The sequence below is a fragment of the Lepidochelys kempii genome, chromosome 20, assembly GCF_965140265.1.
Source record: "Lepidochelys kempii isolate rLepKem1 chromosome 20, rLepKem1.hap2, whole genome shotgun sequence".
Classification (NCBI taxonomy): domain Eukaryota; kingdom Metazoa; phylum Chordata; order Testudines; family Cheloniidae; genus Lepidochelys; species Lepidochelys kempii.
The window spans coordinates 22110695-22125370 of record NC_133275.1 but is presented as its reverse complement, the minus strand read 5'-3'; the positions used below and the strand labels follow the sequence as shown (position 1 = coordinate 22125370).

General features: G+C 57.7%; 1 protein-coding gene and 1 long non-coding RNA gene across 2 annotated transcripts in view; one reads left to right on the top strand and one right to left on the bottom strand.

Moving 5' to 3' along the window:
* The window catches only part of LOC140901140 (uncharacterized), a 16547-nt gene extending 13433 nt beyond the window's left edge, over positions 1 to 3114 (bottom strand). Inside the window, exon 1 of the long non-coding RNA XR_012155775.1 lies at positions 2858 to 3114. This is a non-coding gene — a long non-coding RNA (uncharacterized lncRNA). The remainder of the gene's footprint in view (positions 1 to 2857) is intronic.
* Positions 2989 to 14676, top strand: LOC140901139 (retinol dehydrogenase 8-like). The gene is made up of 7 exons (XM_073319458.1): positions 2989 to 3121; positions 6233 to 6345; positions 7015 to 7176; positions 8172 to 8351; positions 9570 to 9663; positions 11435 to 11618; positions 13097 to 14676. Exons 2-7 carry the CDS (start codon positions 6249 to 6251, stop codon positions 13325 to 13327), a joined length of 948 nt encoding a protein of 315 aa, XP_073175559.1. The 5' UTR covers positions 2989 to 3121; positions 6233 to 6248; the 3' UTR covers positions 13328 to 14676.

The window sequence follows — 14676 nt, the reverse complement described above, 5'->3', positions numbered from 1 at the left end:
GCTTCTCACTGGGCTGGTTCTGGGCCTTGCTCCAGCCAAATCCCAGAACTGCAGTGAGCAGGGAAATTGTTACTAAGACCATAAGAACGGCCATACTGGGTCAGACCAATGGTCCACCTAGCCCAGTGTCCTGTCTTCTGACAGTGGCCAATGCCAGATGCTTCCAATCATCAGGTGATCCATCCTCTGTTGCCCAGTTCCAGCATCTGGCAGTCAGAGGTTTAGGGACATCCAGAGCATCTTGGTCCCTGACTGTCTTGGTCAATAGCCATTGATGGACCTAACCTCCATGAACGTATCTAATTCGTTTTTGAACCCAGATATAGTTTTGGCCTTTGTAACCGCCCCTGGCAACAAGTTCCAGAGGTTGACTGTGCGCTGTGCGAAGAAATACTTCCTTTTGTTTGTTTTAAGCCTGAGGCCTAGTAATATCATTGGGTGAGCCCCAGTTCTTGTGTTAGGTGAAGGGGTAAATAACTCTTCCTTAGTCACTTACTCCGCATCAGTCCGGATTTTAGAAACCTCCAGTTTATCCCCCCCTTAGTTATCTCTTTTTTAAACTGAGCAGTCCCAGATTTTTTAATCTCTCCTCCTATGGACGCTGCTCCACACCCCTAATCATTTGTGTTGCCCTTCTCTGCACCTTTTCCATTTCAAATACATCTTTTTTGAGTTGGGGCGACCAGAACTGCACACAGTATTCGTGATGTGGGCGTACCATGGATTTATACAGTGGCATTGTGATCATTCTGCCTTATTGTCTATCCCTTTCCTAATGGTTCCTACCAGGCTGTTCACTTTTTTGACGGCCGCTGCACATTGAATGGATCTTTTCAGAGAACTCTCCACAATGACTCCAAGATCTCTTTCCTGAGTGGTGACAGGTAATTTGGATCCCACCGTTTTGTATGGACAGCTGGGATTATATTTTCCAATGTGCATTACTTTGCATTTATCAACACTGAATTTCATCTGCCATTTTCTTGCCCAGTCACCTAGTTTAGTGAGATCCCTTTGTAACTCTTCGCAGTCAGTTTTGGGTTTACAAAATTGCTCAAGGTAGTTATCATCTGCAGACTTTGCCACCTTGCTATTTACAGCTTTCCCCAGATCATTTATTGATACGTTGAACAGCTCAGGCACCAGTACAGATCCCTGGGAAACATCACTATTTATCTCTCCCCATTCTGAAAATGACCAGTTATTCCGACCCTTTGTTTCCTATCTTCTAACCAGTTCGTGGGAGCACTTTCCCTTTTATCCCATGACGGCTTACTTCGCTTAAGAGCCTGTGACAAGGGACCTTGTCAAAGTCTTTCTGAAAGTCTACGTATAGTATATCCACTGGATCACTCTTGTCCACATGTTTATTGAGCCCCCAAAGAATTCTAGTAGATTGGTGAGGCATGATTTCCCTTTACAGAAGCCGTGTTGACTTTTCCCCAACAAATCGTGTTCATCTGTGTGTCCGACAATTCTGTACTTTACCTTAGTTTCAGTCAATTTGCCGGTACTGAAGTCAGGTTTACCAGCTTGTAATTGCCAGGATCGCCTCTGGAGCCTTTTTTTAAAAAATGGCATCACCTTCGCTATCCTCCAGTCATGTGGTCCAGAAGCTGATTTAAGTGTTGGTGACATACTGCAGTGAGTAGTTCTGCAGGGTCCCCCTTTATCATTTTGAAGAATTTATCATTGAACTTTGAATCTCAAAAGCATTTTCGGGGTCAGAACATGGAGGACTGGGAGGGGCTCACACGACACAGTGAGACCCAGCAAGTTGTGTTTGGAAATATCTGAGCTGGGCATGGCCAGTACAGGAGCACGTTGGCATGCTAACGCTGTGCAATTTATTCAAGAGGCATAAACTGACGGCGGCTCAGCCCTAGGGTACAGTTATTTGGAAGTGCACAACAAAATGGCCCAAACCTCAAAAAACACGTTAGCCACATGCTTCAAAGTTGGGCGACTTCAAAATAAAGTGCGCATATAAAAAGAAATCAAGGACAGCAGCAACTCGGCTGTCGTGAGCCACAGTACAATAACAAAGCCCCCCTGCACGCTCCAGCCCCACAATAACAAAGCCCCACGTGCAGGCTCCAGCCCCACAATAACAAGCCCCCCTGCACGCTCCAGTCCCACAATAACAAAGCCCCCCTGCACGCTCCAGTCCCACAATAACAAAGCCCCACGTGCAGGCTCCAGCCCCACAATAACAAAGCCCCCCTGCACGCTCCAGCCCCACAATAACAAAGCCCCACGTGCAGGCTCCAGCCCTACAATAACAAAGCCCCACTGCACGCTCCAGCCCCACAATAACAAAGCCCCACGTGCAGGCTCCAGCCCCACAATAACAAGCCCCCCTGCACGCTCCAGCCCCACAATAACAAAGCCCCACGTGCACGCTCCAGCCCCACAATAACAAAGCCCCACGTGCACGCTCCAGCCCCACAATAACAAGCCCCCCTGCACGCTCCAGCCCCACAATAACAAAGCCCCACGTGCAGGCTCCAGCCCCACAATAACAAGCCCCCCTGCACGCTCCAGCCCCACAATAACAAAGCCCCACTGCAGGCTCCAGCCCCACAATAACAAAGCCCCACGTGCAGGCTCCAGCCCCACAATAACAAAGCCCCCCTGCACGCTCCAGCCCCTCAATAACAAAGCCCCACGTGCAGGCTCCAGCCCCACAATAACAAAGCCCCACGTGCACGCTCCAGCCCCACAATAACAAAGCCCCACATGCACGCTCCAGCCCCACAATAACAAAGCCCCCCTGCACGCTCCAGCCCCACAATAACAAAGCCCCACGTGCACGCTCCAGCCCCACAATAACAAGCCCCCCTACCCCCCGAGTTACCTTGGAGGGGGGCGGGATACCGGAGGGTGCCCCCCCCCGCCGGGGCGCGACAGGCAGAAGGGCGGGGCATAGGGGGGCGCTGGGCAGGGCTCTGCCCCCGCCCCGGGACCTGGGGGAGGCCGGCCTGCAGGGACTACAAGCCCCGGCGTGCTGCGGGCTGGCGGGGCGTTTCCCTCGGCTGGTCGGGTGAAGGAGCCGTAGCTGGAGCCGCTGCAAGGCGGGGACTGGCTGAGCCGGGGATCGATCCAGCTCGCAGCTGTGCAGGTAGGCGGGGGGCTGGGCTCCGAGCTCCCGGCTCCAAGGGCAGCTGAATCCTGCAGCAAGGGGCTCCCCCCACCCCCGTCTCGGGCGGGAGGGGGATAAAGCGGGGCTTCGCCTTGTGCTCAGCCTTCCCCTGATCCTGTGGGGCTGGGAGATTGGGGTGCATGGGGGGGGGGGTAAGAAAGGTAGGGGTGCAATGCGGATCGGAGCCCAGGCGGACCCAGGGGTGCACTGGGAAGAGCTGAGAGCTAAGGGGAGCGGGGGTGCATTGATGAAGGGGAAAAGCTGGGTGGGGGGCAGGAAAGATCGGGGTGCCATGTGGTTCTGAGAGCAGGGGTGCACTGGGGAGCAAGATCTGGGAACTGAGGACCCCTGGGAGGCGGGTGCAGTGGGTGGAGCTGGCAGTCGGGTGCAAAGTGCAATGGGGATGTCGGGAACTGGGCCTGCAGCAGTGACAAGGTGTTTTGGGGGTGTCCATCGGAAGTACAGTACAGAGTGGCTCTCTGGGGAGCTGCCTGAGAACCACCTTCCAGGGTGGGGAGCCCGGCGGAGATCTTCCTGTGGAGAGCGGAGCCCCATCTTCTATATATAGCCTGATCCTGCAGGGTCTAGCACCAGAATAAGCCAAGATTAGTCAGGCTGGCTACAGCTGCTGTGTCTGCTACTTTCCCAGAGAGCCAAGGACGGACACAGAGCTCTGAGGCTGGTGCCATTTTGAGCAGTAACCACGAATTTCCCGGGAGCGCTGACCATCTCCCCTCCTGTCTCCCACCTGGATCAGACTCCCACAGCCCCGGAGTCCCCCTGACTCACATGGCCCATAATTCTGGACCGTACCTGTGGTCAGTTAAAGTTTGTACCGACCCTTGGTACTCGCTGGGTTCTGGGGTGACCCACCTGGGTTCTGTGTCTTCTCTGACCCGCAGGCCTGGGTGAAACACTGACACGGCCCTCTGCATTTCATCAGTGTTGCTATTACAGAAACACGTAGGTCGTGGCCTTGCACAGAGCCCCAGCCATGATCAGGGCCCACCCCATCGTGCCGGGCACTACACAGACCTCCATCATGCCAGATTCTGCACAGACATATAGTGAGAGACAGTCCCAGCCCTGGAGATTTTACAGTATACACAGAGGAAGGCTGGGTATAAGGAATTATTATTATCCCCATTTTGCAGGCAGGGAAACTGAGGCCGTAACTTGCCTCAGGGCTGCGAGGGGCAGAGCTGGAAACTGAGCCCAGTTCTCCTTTGTCTGCCTGTCACTTTAGATTTTTTTGGGGCAGGGACCGTCTCTTACTCTGTGCAGCACCTGGTGTGACGGGGGACCCCAATCTCAGCTCTGGCTTGTAGGTGCCCCAAAGTACAAAATTACAGTCCGAGAAGTGTTGCATTTAAAGGGCCTTTCATTCTATGAGCGACTGGGCTTGTTTTGTGCATATCCCACCTGCTCAGCCGTCGGCTGTGGACTTCGGGCTCCCTTTTAAAGAGCTTTTATCTCCTCAGTCAATATAAATGCAGTTTATAAGAGAGCGTAATTGAACAAGAATAAATCTGGAGAAGGATCTCCTCCTTCCAGGCCCAACCCCCTCGTTAATCGTCCCCTGGCCCCTTTGCCCGCTTGGGTGCTTCCCTGTGCTACCCAGTTGTGACGGAAGTCTCAGCCGGGTGAGATCAGCAGGACGGGCCTTTCGTCCACAAAGAAATCAAAGCTTAGATCAATAATAGCCCAGCTTCTGTCCTTCGTTTGGTTATAATTCCCCACCCGGTGCTGCGGCCGACCGGCGAGCAGCCTTGCTGAGTCTGAACTGGGTCAGGGGAGAGACCCAAGGCCCGGGTCCGGCTTGAATAACTGAGATCCAGGGCAGGAGTTGCCATGAGGAGCTGTTGCCTGGTCATTATTAATTGCCGACTGCCTTGGCTCGGGGCCCTCTGTCGTGTCTGGCCCGTCAAACGGCTCCGCTGACGAAACCTGATGTTTGCCAACTTGTCGAGTTATTGGGGGTGTTGTGGTATCCCCTGGAGACCCCATCTGCGATCGGGACGGGGGGCCCGTCGTGCCGGGTGAGAACCAGTCCCGTGCTCCAATGAGCTCCCAGCCTAAATAGACCAAGGAGGGGAGGGGGAAAAGAGGCACAGAGCAGCTGTGCCTTGCCCAAGCTCGCCCAGAGGCCGAGCCGGGAAATAGAACCACTGCCCTCGTCTGCCCCCCGTGCTGTGGATTCCTGGCAGAGCTGGGTCACCAGCAAGCCCTGATTCCCCCCCGCCCCCGTTCCCAAGCGTGCTGACGCGGCCGCATTGGCGGGTGCCGGGGCCCTGGAGTGTAGACGCAGCCTCCGGGCAGCAGCGGGTTCCTGGCAGCATGAGAACGGCCCCGGCCCCGGACGACGGGGGCGTCCCGCCTGGCTGCGTCTACACCAGGGGTGAGGGCGGTTGGTTGCGGCGCGCGGGGGTTGGGCTCTTTGCTGCCCTGCGCCCGGTCGCTCACGTCGGCCTCCGTTTGACGGGCGGAGCCGGCCCCGGGGATAAGAGGCTGAGGCGGTTCCAGAATAGAACCACATGTGCTCCCGCGGGAGGGGGATGGGCGGAGGCTGGTGCCACTTCACCTGGTGGAAATCCTCTCCTAGGAAGAGACCGGGATCGGGGGGTGTCATGCAGAGGGCAGCCAGATCAGTGAAGCAGGAGATGGGACTGGCACAACCGAGTAGATCAGTGGGGGGAGGGAGAGCTCAGTGGTTTGAGCGTTGGCCTGTTCAACCCAGGGTTGTGAGTTCAATCCTTGAGGGGGCCATTTAGGGATCTGGGAAAAATTGGGGATTGGTCCTGCTTTGAGCAGGGGGTTGGACTAGATGACCTCCTGAGGTCTCTTCCAACCCTCATATTCTATGATTCTATGCCTCACGCCTAACACCCCCAGCCCCCATTAAGCCCCACTCTCCCCGTATAGATAGAACCCAGGAGTCTTGATGCCGCCCTCCCCTCTAGGTGCTCTGCTCCCTTCCCAGAGCTGCAGCTAGAACCCAGGGGTCCTGACTTGCAACCTTCCCACTCTAACCACTAGACCCCACTCCCTCAACCCTCTTTGAACCTGACTTCTCTTGCCTGTTTGTAACAGACAGACAGACAGAGGGATGTCCTGCAGGACCGTGCTGCTGACTGGCTGCTCCTCCGGGATAGGGCTGGCCCTGGCCGTCCGGCTGGCTAAAGATGAGCTGAAGAGATTCCGAGGTGAGAAGGTCGGGATGGGGATTATAAAGAGCTGGAGAAGAAGAGGAACATGGGGCATAGGGCAGGGAAATGATAATGATCTTACTACTTCTATGGCCTTTTATCCCCGGGGCTTTATAGCCCTATGTGCCGAATCACTTCTCCCACCACTGAGATGCAGCCACCTCTGGGGTGGGATGTGGCTGCTGTTAATACAGAGATTGTTCAGCCAGTTTTGAAATGCAGCCACTGTTGGGATGGGGTGTGGTAACAGTTTATGCTCACCCACTGCTGAGATGCAGCCGCCTCTGGGGTGGGGCACAGCAGCTGTTAATACAGAGATTGCTCAGCCACTGCGGAGATGCAGCCACCTCTGGTCCTGCCCCATTAAATGGCACCTTTCTGCCTCACAGCACCCACTGGTGCCACACTGGCATAGCCTGCGAGGGGAGAGCACCCCCTACTGAGCCCCCACCCTGGTTCTGCAGCACAGTTCCCCCTAGTGCATCAGAGTCTGCACAGACAGCCCCCCCAACTCTCCTGTGCCCCCTACTGAGCCCTTCACCCTGCAGCACCCATCTTTGCCCTGGAAGTCTCCCATCCAAGCACCGGCCAGGCCCGAGCCTGCTTAGCACAGGAGCTTCCTGGCTGGTTTGAACCCTCCTGGCCACCCCCCATCTCTCTGCCTAGTCATCGCCACCATGAGGAATCTGGACAAGCGCGAGGCCTTGGAGAAGCAAGCGGGGCCGGCTTTGGACAAGACCCTGGAAATCCGCCAGATGGATGTGACCAGCGAGGAATCCATCCGGCGCTGCGTGGAGGGCATTCCCCAGCGGAGAGTGGACGTGCTGGGTAGGACAGCCGGCCCGGCCGCTCGGGGCTGCGTGGGCCGCCTTCCTTGGAACGCACCCGGTGGGGGGAGGTTGGGGGACCACTGCGCTCTTCCCTGCAGGCAGTGTGGCTCCCTGGCCCCACAGACCCACCGTGGGAATGGGGGCCGGAGCAGCTGGGGGTTCCTCCAGCGGAGGGAGTCTAAGGAATTTCTTGTCTTGGGTGCCTTGGACCCCGCCCACTTAGACACTCCCGTTTTTCTCACCTGTAACTTACACAGCCCCTTACAGGTAGCGGCTGCATTTGCCCCCCTGAGTCTCTACCCCTGACTCCTGGGTGCATCAGTGGCAAACCTTGTGCACGCACACGCGTTGGTAAAGGGGTGTGAGGCTCAGAGGGGAGGCTGGTGTAACTGGAGGAGCTGGGTGGCTTCGCCCTGCTCATTTGCCCCCGCTAAAAATCCGGCCACAGATGCGAGGGCTCTTCGGCACTAAGGTTGCTGTGTGGGGCAAGGGGGCGGTTGACACCGGATCTCACGCACGTGCGCCCGGCTGGCCTTGCTGGGTGGTGACCCAGCGGAGGGTTCGGCTGAACAGGGAAGGGGACGCGCTGTAAAGTGGGGATCTTGATGCCTTCCCCAGCAGAGCTGAGCCCCTGCTCAGGGAGAGCATAGGAAACGCCATATGAGATCAGACCCATGGGCCCATCTAGCCTGGCGTCCCCCAGCCCCCATGCCTTCCTACCTTGGATGGGCCCATCTAGGATGTCAGGCCATGAGGCCTGTGGGGTCGCCCCGCCCGAAGGAAAGGATAGGGAGCCCCATGGTGTGGGCCCGCCAGAGAGCCGGATGGGCCGTTTATGCTTCTGCCTTTGGTGATCGGAGCCGGGGGGAAAAGAGGATCCCGGCTGCCCCGTCTCTGTGGGGCTCCCCACTTCCAGTCTGCGCTCACCCCCGCCCCAGTAGCTGCCATACCCTGGGGGGTTCCTGGGGCTCGCATGTCCTCCCCCCGTTGCAGTGAACAACGCGGGGCTGGGCATGATTGGGCCAGTGGAGAGCCAGAGCGTCGCTGCCATGAAGAGCCTCTTTGACACCAACTTCTTCGGGCTGGTGCGACTGGTGCGCGAAGTCTTCCCCGACATGAAGCGCCGACGCCGGGGCCACATCGTGGTGATGAGCAGCGTGCTGGGGCTGCAAGGTGAGACCGGGGGACGGGGCAGGGAGGGCTGTGGCCCCTGAGGACCGGCTGCACCTTGCTGATTTGGTGTGGGGGCCTCGGCCTCCATCCAGGTACCCACGTCAAATATGATGAAAATTTCTGTAAATCTTATTTCATCCTATAAAAGAAAAGGTTCTCCCAATCCCGAAGGATCGGACACATGACCTCCCAGGTGAACGCATGTTTCCGATCTTACCCAAACACCCGCTTCAGCCGATTCTTATTAACTAAACTAAAATTTATTAAAACACAAGAGAGAGAGAGTCTGGTTAAAAGATCAATATACAGACAGACATGAGTTCAATCCATTGAGGTGCAGATTCACAGCAGAGACGGTGAGCTTTGTAGTGGCAAAGAGTTCTTTTGGAAATAGTTCATAGGCGATAGTCCAATGTCCAAATCTCATATTCAGGGTGTACCTGCATAACTGGGACCTCAGTCTTGTGACTCGAACTTCCCCTGATGAAGTCTAAGCAGATCTGAGATCACAGAATCAGGACCCAAGGCTCTTTTATACAATGTCATGTCCTCTTTGACAAGTTGGGATTTCCTTGGGGAACAAAAGGTAATTACGATGACTTTGAAGGAGGTCCATCACCGGTTCTTAGCTATATGAATTAGCATAAGGCCATTTGTTGTTCCTCCACCATTCACAGTACAGTTCAAAGAGAGATGAATACCGAGATATCCCGTGTTTGCAATTCATTTAAATGCTAGGATCTTCTTTTGACCTCTGAATGATCAGAATACAGCACAGACAGGGACTGTTGATTACATTGTCCACCCTACTCACACATCTGTAAATACACAAAACCACAAACATTATCTCCCCACAGGTCTTTTGAGGGTTATTTATTTTGCAGGATGTTTAACTCTTTCTAGCCATGCATCACAGGTGTATTACGGTAGCCCCTAGGAGCCCCAGCCATGGCCCAGGGCCCCACTGCGCTAGGCGCTGTACAAACGCAGAGCAAGCAGCTGGTCTCTGCCTCCAAGACCTTACAATCGAGCTATAAGACAGGAGATGGTGGGACAATTCTGGTCAGTACCACGGGCAGGTGTCTCCGCTCCCTGGCGGCCGACCCCTCGTCAAGTTCTGGGCAGGCCCTCCCGGCACAGCAGAGCCTCACCCTTTGCCGGCCCAGCTCCCTCCCCTCTCTCTGCTTGACCTGACTCGCTCTCGCCTTTGCTCTCCAGGCCTCCTCTTCAATGACATCTACTGCGCCTCCAAGTTCGCTGTGGAGGGTTTCTGTGAGAGCTTGGCCCTGCAGGCACTGAAGTTTGGTGTGAAGTAAGTCTGGGGGGGCAGGGCTGTGTAGGGGAGATGAGCCCCAGTGCTACAGGGGGGCAGTGGACATTCCCAGCCGTCCCCCCCGTCCGAAGCTCAGAGGGGTTGCAGGCAGGTGGCTGCAGGGAGCGGACGGGAGGTGCTTGGTCGCTCCATTGATCCATTAGGCCGACTGGGCAGCCCCCCCCGGGGCTGACTTTGCAGGTGCTCAGAAAAGGGGGACGGACCCACCAAGGTTGTGAGGGGTGGGGTCCAGAAGGCCTCTCCCTCCCCTCTGCCCCATGGGCATCCTAGCACTGTTGGCTTAGTGCAGCGGTCACCAGCCGGTCAATCGCAATCTCCGGGGGCACAGTGGGGCTGCCGCTAAGACAGGCTCCCTGCCTGCCCTGGCCCCACGCTGCTCCCGGAAGCGGCCCCGGGGGCGGGGGTCTCCCTCCGCGCGCTGCTCCTGCCTGCAAGCATCGCCCCCGCAGCTCCCGTTGGCTGGGAACGGGGAGCCAGTGGGAGCTGCGGGGCTGATGCTTGCAGAGGGGGGCAGTGCGTAGCCATGTGCCTTCCACGCTCCCCCTCCCCGGGGCCACAGGAGTGCTTTGGCCCCTTCTGGGAGCAGCTGCACCGCCGACCAGAAGTCGCCAGAGGTAAGTGCTTCTGGAGCCAGCACCCCGAACCCCCTCCTGCACCCTGAATTCCCTCCTGCCCCTAAGCCCCAGACCTCAGCCCCCTACTGGAGCCAGTACCCCGAACCAGCCCTGAGCCCACTCCTGCACCCTGAACCCTAACCCTGCCCCCCGCTCCCAGAGCCTGCACCCCAACACTCTGCCCAAGCGCTGACCCCCCCCGAATCCCAACACTCTGCCCCAGTCCAGAGCCCGCACCCCCTCCTACACCCCAACACTCTGCCCCAGCCTGGAGCCCCCTCCTGCACCCCTAGGCTCAGCCCAGAGCCCGCTCCCACACTGCGAACCCCTCAGCTCCAGCCCAGAGCCCATACCCCCTCCCAAACCCCTACCCCAGCCTGGTGAAAGTGAGTGAGGGTGGGGGAGAGCAAGTGACGGGGAAGCGGGGGGGTGGAGTGGGTGGGGTGGGGCTTTGGGGAGGGGGCGGGGCCTTGTGGGAGGGGCGGGGTAGATCCTGGGTTGCCCTTAAATTCAAAAAGTGATCTTGGACATAAAAAGGTTGGAGACCACTGGCTTAGTGCATCATGTGTGCACGGAAGGGGAGGAATCGACTGCAGTGCTGGGATCTTAGGCTGGGTGCACCAGGTATAAGGATATTGGATTATATGGCCCAGCCATCTGAGATGGCAATGCCGGGAAGTGGGACTCCAGAGTTGGTGGGAGGAAGGGATGGAAGTAAGCGGGTGGCGGGAGGCAGGGAGCAGTGGGTGAGTATAGAGGGGAAGTTGGGAGGGTGGAGGATGGATGGTTGGATGGAGCAGTGGGTGGGTAGAGGGAGAAAGGGCTGGAAGGAGGGATGGATGGAGCAGTGGGTGGGTAGAGGGAGGAAGGAGGGATGGTTGGGTGGAGCAGTAGGTGGGTAGAGGGAGGAAAGGCTGGAAGGAGGGAGGGGTGGGTGGTCTGATATGGGAAGGGCAGCAGGTGGGGTGCTGGACTAGAGGGCCCACTGGCCTAAGGAGGTGCTGCACCAACCTGTACAACCCAGTGCTCTGCCCCTGCATGCCAGCTCCTATCTGCGTGTGCCCTAACGGGCCCGGAGCCAGGCCCTGGCGGGGTACATGAGCTGCGATGTGTTACTGTCTCCTGCTCCTCTCCAGCATCAGCCTGATCGAACCCGGGCCGGTGGTGACCGAGTTCGAAAGGAAACTCTACGAAGAAGCCGCCTGCATGGACCTGTCCGCCGTTGACCAGGAGACACTGGACATATTCCAAGGCTTCTACATGGCCTATTCCAAGGAAGTCTTCACAGTGCTGGGGCAGTCGCCAGACGAGGTGGCTGAGGTAGGGAGCCATCTCCCCACCCTCCCACGCTGACCCGCTACCCCCTTCCTAGCCCTATAGTACTCGGCTCTAACCACACTGGCACTGGGGACCCAGGGAGGACAGGTGGGGAGTTAGATCCTAGGGGCCTGCTTGCCAGAGGTTCTCAGCACCCCCAAATCTAATGGTGGCACCGGGAACAGCCGGGGCCGTCAGATCAGCTCTGGGCTAAATCTTCAGTTGCTACTCAGCCTCTGTCCCAGCCATCTGCCACGTGGGGTGGGGTGGGGTGTGAGTCTGTGTAAGGGCAGGGCGACCAGTGGTGAAGCAAGTATGTTACTGCTCAGCCCTTTGAGATCAACAGATAAAAAGCATTTTTGTTGAGCTCGGCACAGCTATCCCTGTTTTACAGAGGGGGGAAACTGAGGCATGGAAAAGGGAAGGGACTTGCAGAGCTGGGATTGAACCCAGGAGTCCTGGCTCCCAGCCCCCCTGCTCTAACCACCAGGCCCCACTCCCCTCCCAGAGCCAGGGATAGAACCCAGGAGTGCTGACTCACAGCCCCCCCTGCTCTAACCATCAGGCCCCACTCTCCTCCCTGAGCTGGGAACAGAACCCAGGAGTCCTGGCTCCCAGCCCCCCCACTCTAATCACCTAGGCAGTACCATAATACACTGAAGAAATAACATACAGTAGCCAGTGTAGTGGGGCTTGAGCCATGGCTGGGGCTCGTAGGTGCTACCAAGACCAACAATAAGTGCTAATCAGAGTGGTGCTGATTTACCCCAGATCTGGCCCATTGAGTCCAATGGAGCCATGATTATTTATATTATCGTTGTGCCTGGGAGCCCCAGCCCTGGCCCAGGTCCCCATTGTATTAGGTGTGTTACGGTAGAGCCTAGGGCGCCCCAGCCGCGGCCCAGGACCCCACTGTGTTAGGTGTGTTACGGTAGAGCCTAGGGCGCCCCAGCCGTGGCCCAGGACCCCACTGTGTTAGGTGTGTTACGGTAGAGCCTAGGGCGCCCCAGCCGTGGCCCAGGACCCCACTGTGTTAGGTGTGTTACGGTAGAGCCTAGGGCGCCCCAGCTGTGGCCCAGGACCCCATTGTATTAGGTGTGTTACGGTAGAGCCTAGGGCGCCCCAGCCGTGGCCCAGGTCCCCATTGTATTAGGTGTGTTACGGTAGAGCCTAGGGCGCCCCAGCCGTGGCCCAGGACCCCATTGTATTAGGTGTGTTACGGTAGAGCCTAGGGCGCCCCAGCCGTGGCCCAGGTCCCCATTGTATTAGGTGTGTTACGGTAGAGCCTAGGGCGCCCCAGCCGCGGCCCAGGACCCCACTGTGTTAGGTGCTGTACAAATACCACCTGGGGACGTGGCCCATTGACCCCAGTGGAGCTGTGGCTGATTTTCATACCAACGGGGGGTCTGCCCCGTGCAGGTTAAGCCCAGGGCGTGTCGGTCGAGCGTCTAACGGGCAGGCCCTTCCTCCGCTCTCCCCAGCATACGGCCAAGGTGATCATGGCAGAGAAGCCGCCTTTTCGCTATCAGACCAACAGCCTCTACACGCCCATGACCACCCTGAAACACGCCGACCCCACCGGGAACCTGCCTCTGAACACCTTCCACCAGATGATCTTCCAGCATGACCGGCTCTTCAAAGCCAGCCTCAGCCTCCTCAAGATGCTGCAGTGGAGGAAGAGGAGGGACGTGTCCTATAACAAGTCTCCTTGAGACGAAGGCACCAGGCCCCTTCCTCCTCCTCCTCCTCCCTGGACAACACAGACAGCTCCAGCTATAGATCCCACCCCGCTCCCATGCCCTGTAGCTTCCAGTGTGGACAGCCACGGTACAAGCACAAACCCTTGGACCGAGGGGGAGGCATCAGCACGGTGGGTGATGGGGGGAGCCGGGGGGGAGGGGCAGGATGTTTAGGAGCATGAATCCAGGAGGGGGCTAGCAACACCCCCCGCTTTGCCCTCTTTTTAGCCAGCTGATTCTTTTGTATCTTTTTTTTTTTTTTTAAGTAAATTTTGGGTGTTAAAAGGATTAAAAAAAAAAAAAACTTTCAAAAAGTAGAGGAAGGAGGCCCTGCTGGGCCTAGGACCCAGGAGTCCCGGCCCCCACTCCCTTCCCAGAGCTGGGGATAGTACCCAGGAGTCCCATCCCCTTCCCAGAGCTGGGGATAGGACCCAGGAGTCCCATCCCCTTCCCAGAGCTGGGGATAGGACTCAGGAGTCCGATCCCAACCTCTTCCCACAGCTGGGGACAGAACCCAGGCGTTTCCAGAGTCAGGGATTGAACCCAGGAGTCCGGGTGCCTGTCCCAATGCTCTAACCACTAGGCACCACTTCCCTTCCACAGCTGGGGCTAGATCTCTGGATGTATTAAGTTGTCACACACACACACACACACACACCCCTGCTTGAGAGGGTGGACCCAGCTGTGCTTCCACTGGGGGGGGGGGGGTGATAGACATCCTCCACGAGGAGGTAGCCCAGCAGGTGTGTGCCACGGCTTGTAGCCCTGGGCGAAGGGAGCCATGGGGCATCAGGCTGTGTCCCCCTGACACTACCAGGGAGGCCTGCAGGAAGATGGCCGGGGTGGCTCGTCCAGGGCGGGGATGACTACGGCACTGGCTGGAGTTAGGGGCACCGTGTTTGCCGGCAGGCTGGGAGGGAACTAGCGCAACCAGACTTGGCAGACTCTCAACGAGGGTTCGATGCAGCTCCTGGCCCTGGGTTCAAGTGGGTTGAGTGGCCCGGCTGGGGGCAGCAAAGCAATTTAGCTGGCGTCTCTTAGGCACGCCCTGGGGGCCGCAACAGTCCCAAGAGGGGGTGAGCGTTTAGTCTGCAGCCTCTTCCTCACGGCTCTGCACCCTCCAAAGGCCAGTTTCCTGATCTCTCCCTCTCCTCAATCTCCCGCTGGGGGGGCCGCTGCCCCCTGCCCAGCACCTGCGGTAGTGCTGGGAGCATGACTTGTAGAGCGTGCAATGACTCCCCCAGCAGCTGTTCAGGGCCCGGGCAGCCCATCCGATCAACCTGCCGGGGTGCAGGAATCCCTCAATAAACAGAGGTGCTGGA

Excerpts from the sequence above, each read along its gene's own strand:
- LOC140901139 (XM_073319458.1), top strand. The coding sequence starts at position 6,249 with ATGTCCTGCAGGACCGTGCTGCTGACTGGCTGCTCCTCCGGGATAGGG. Across the intron at positions 8,352-9,569 it reads CAGCGTGCTGGGGCTGCAAG|GCCTCCTCTTCAATGACATC; the intron begins GTGAGACCGGGG and ends TTTGCTCTCCAG. Across the intron at positions 11,619-13,096 it reads CGCCAGACGAGGTGGCTGAG|CATACGGCCAAGGTGATCAT; the intron begins GTAGGGAGCCAT and ends CGCTCTCCCCAG.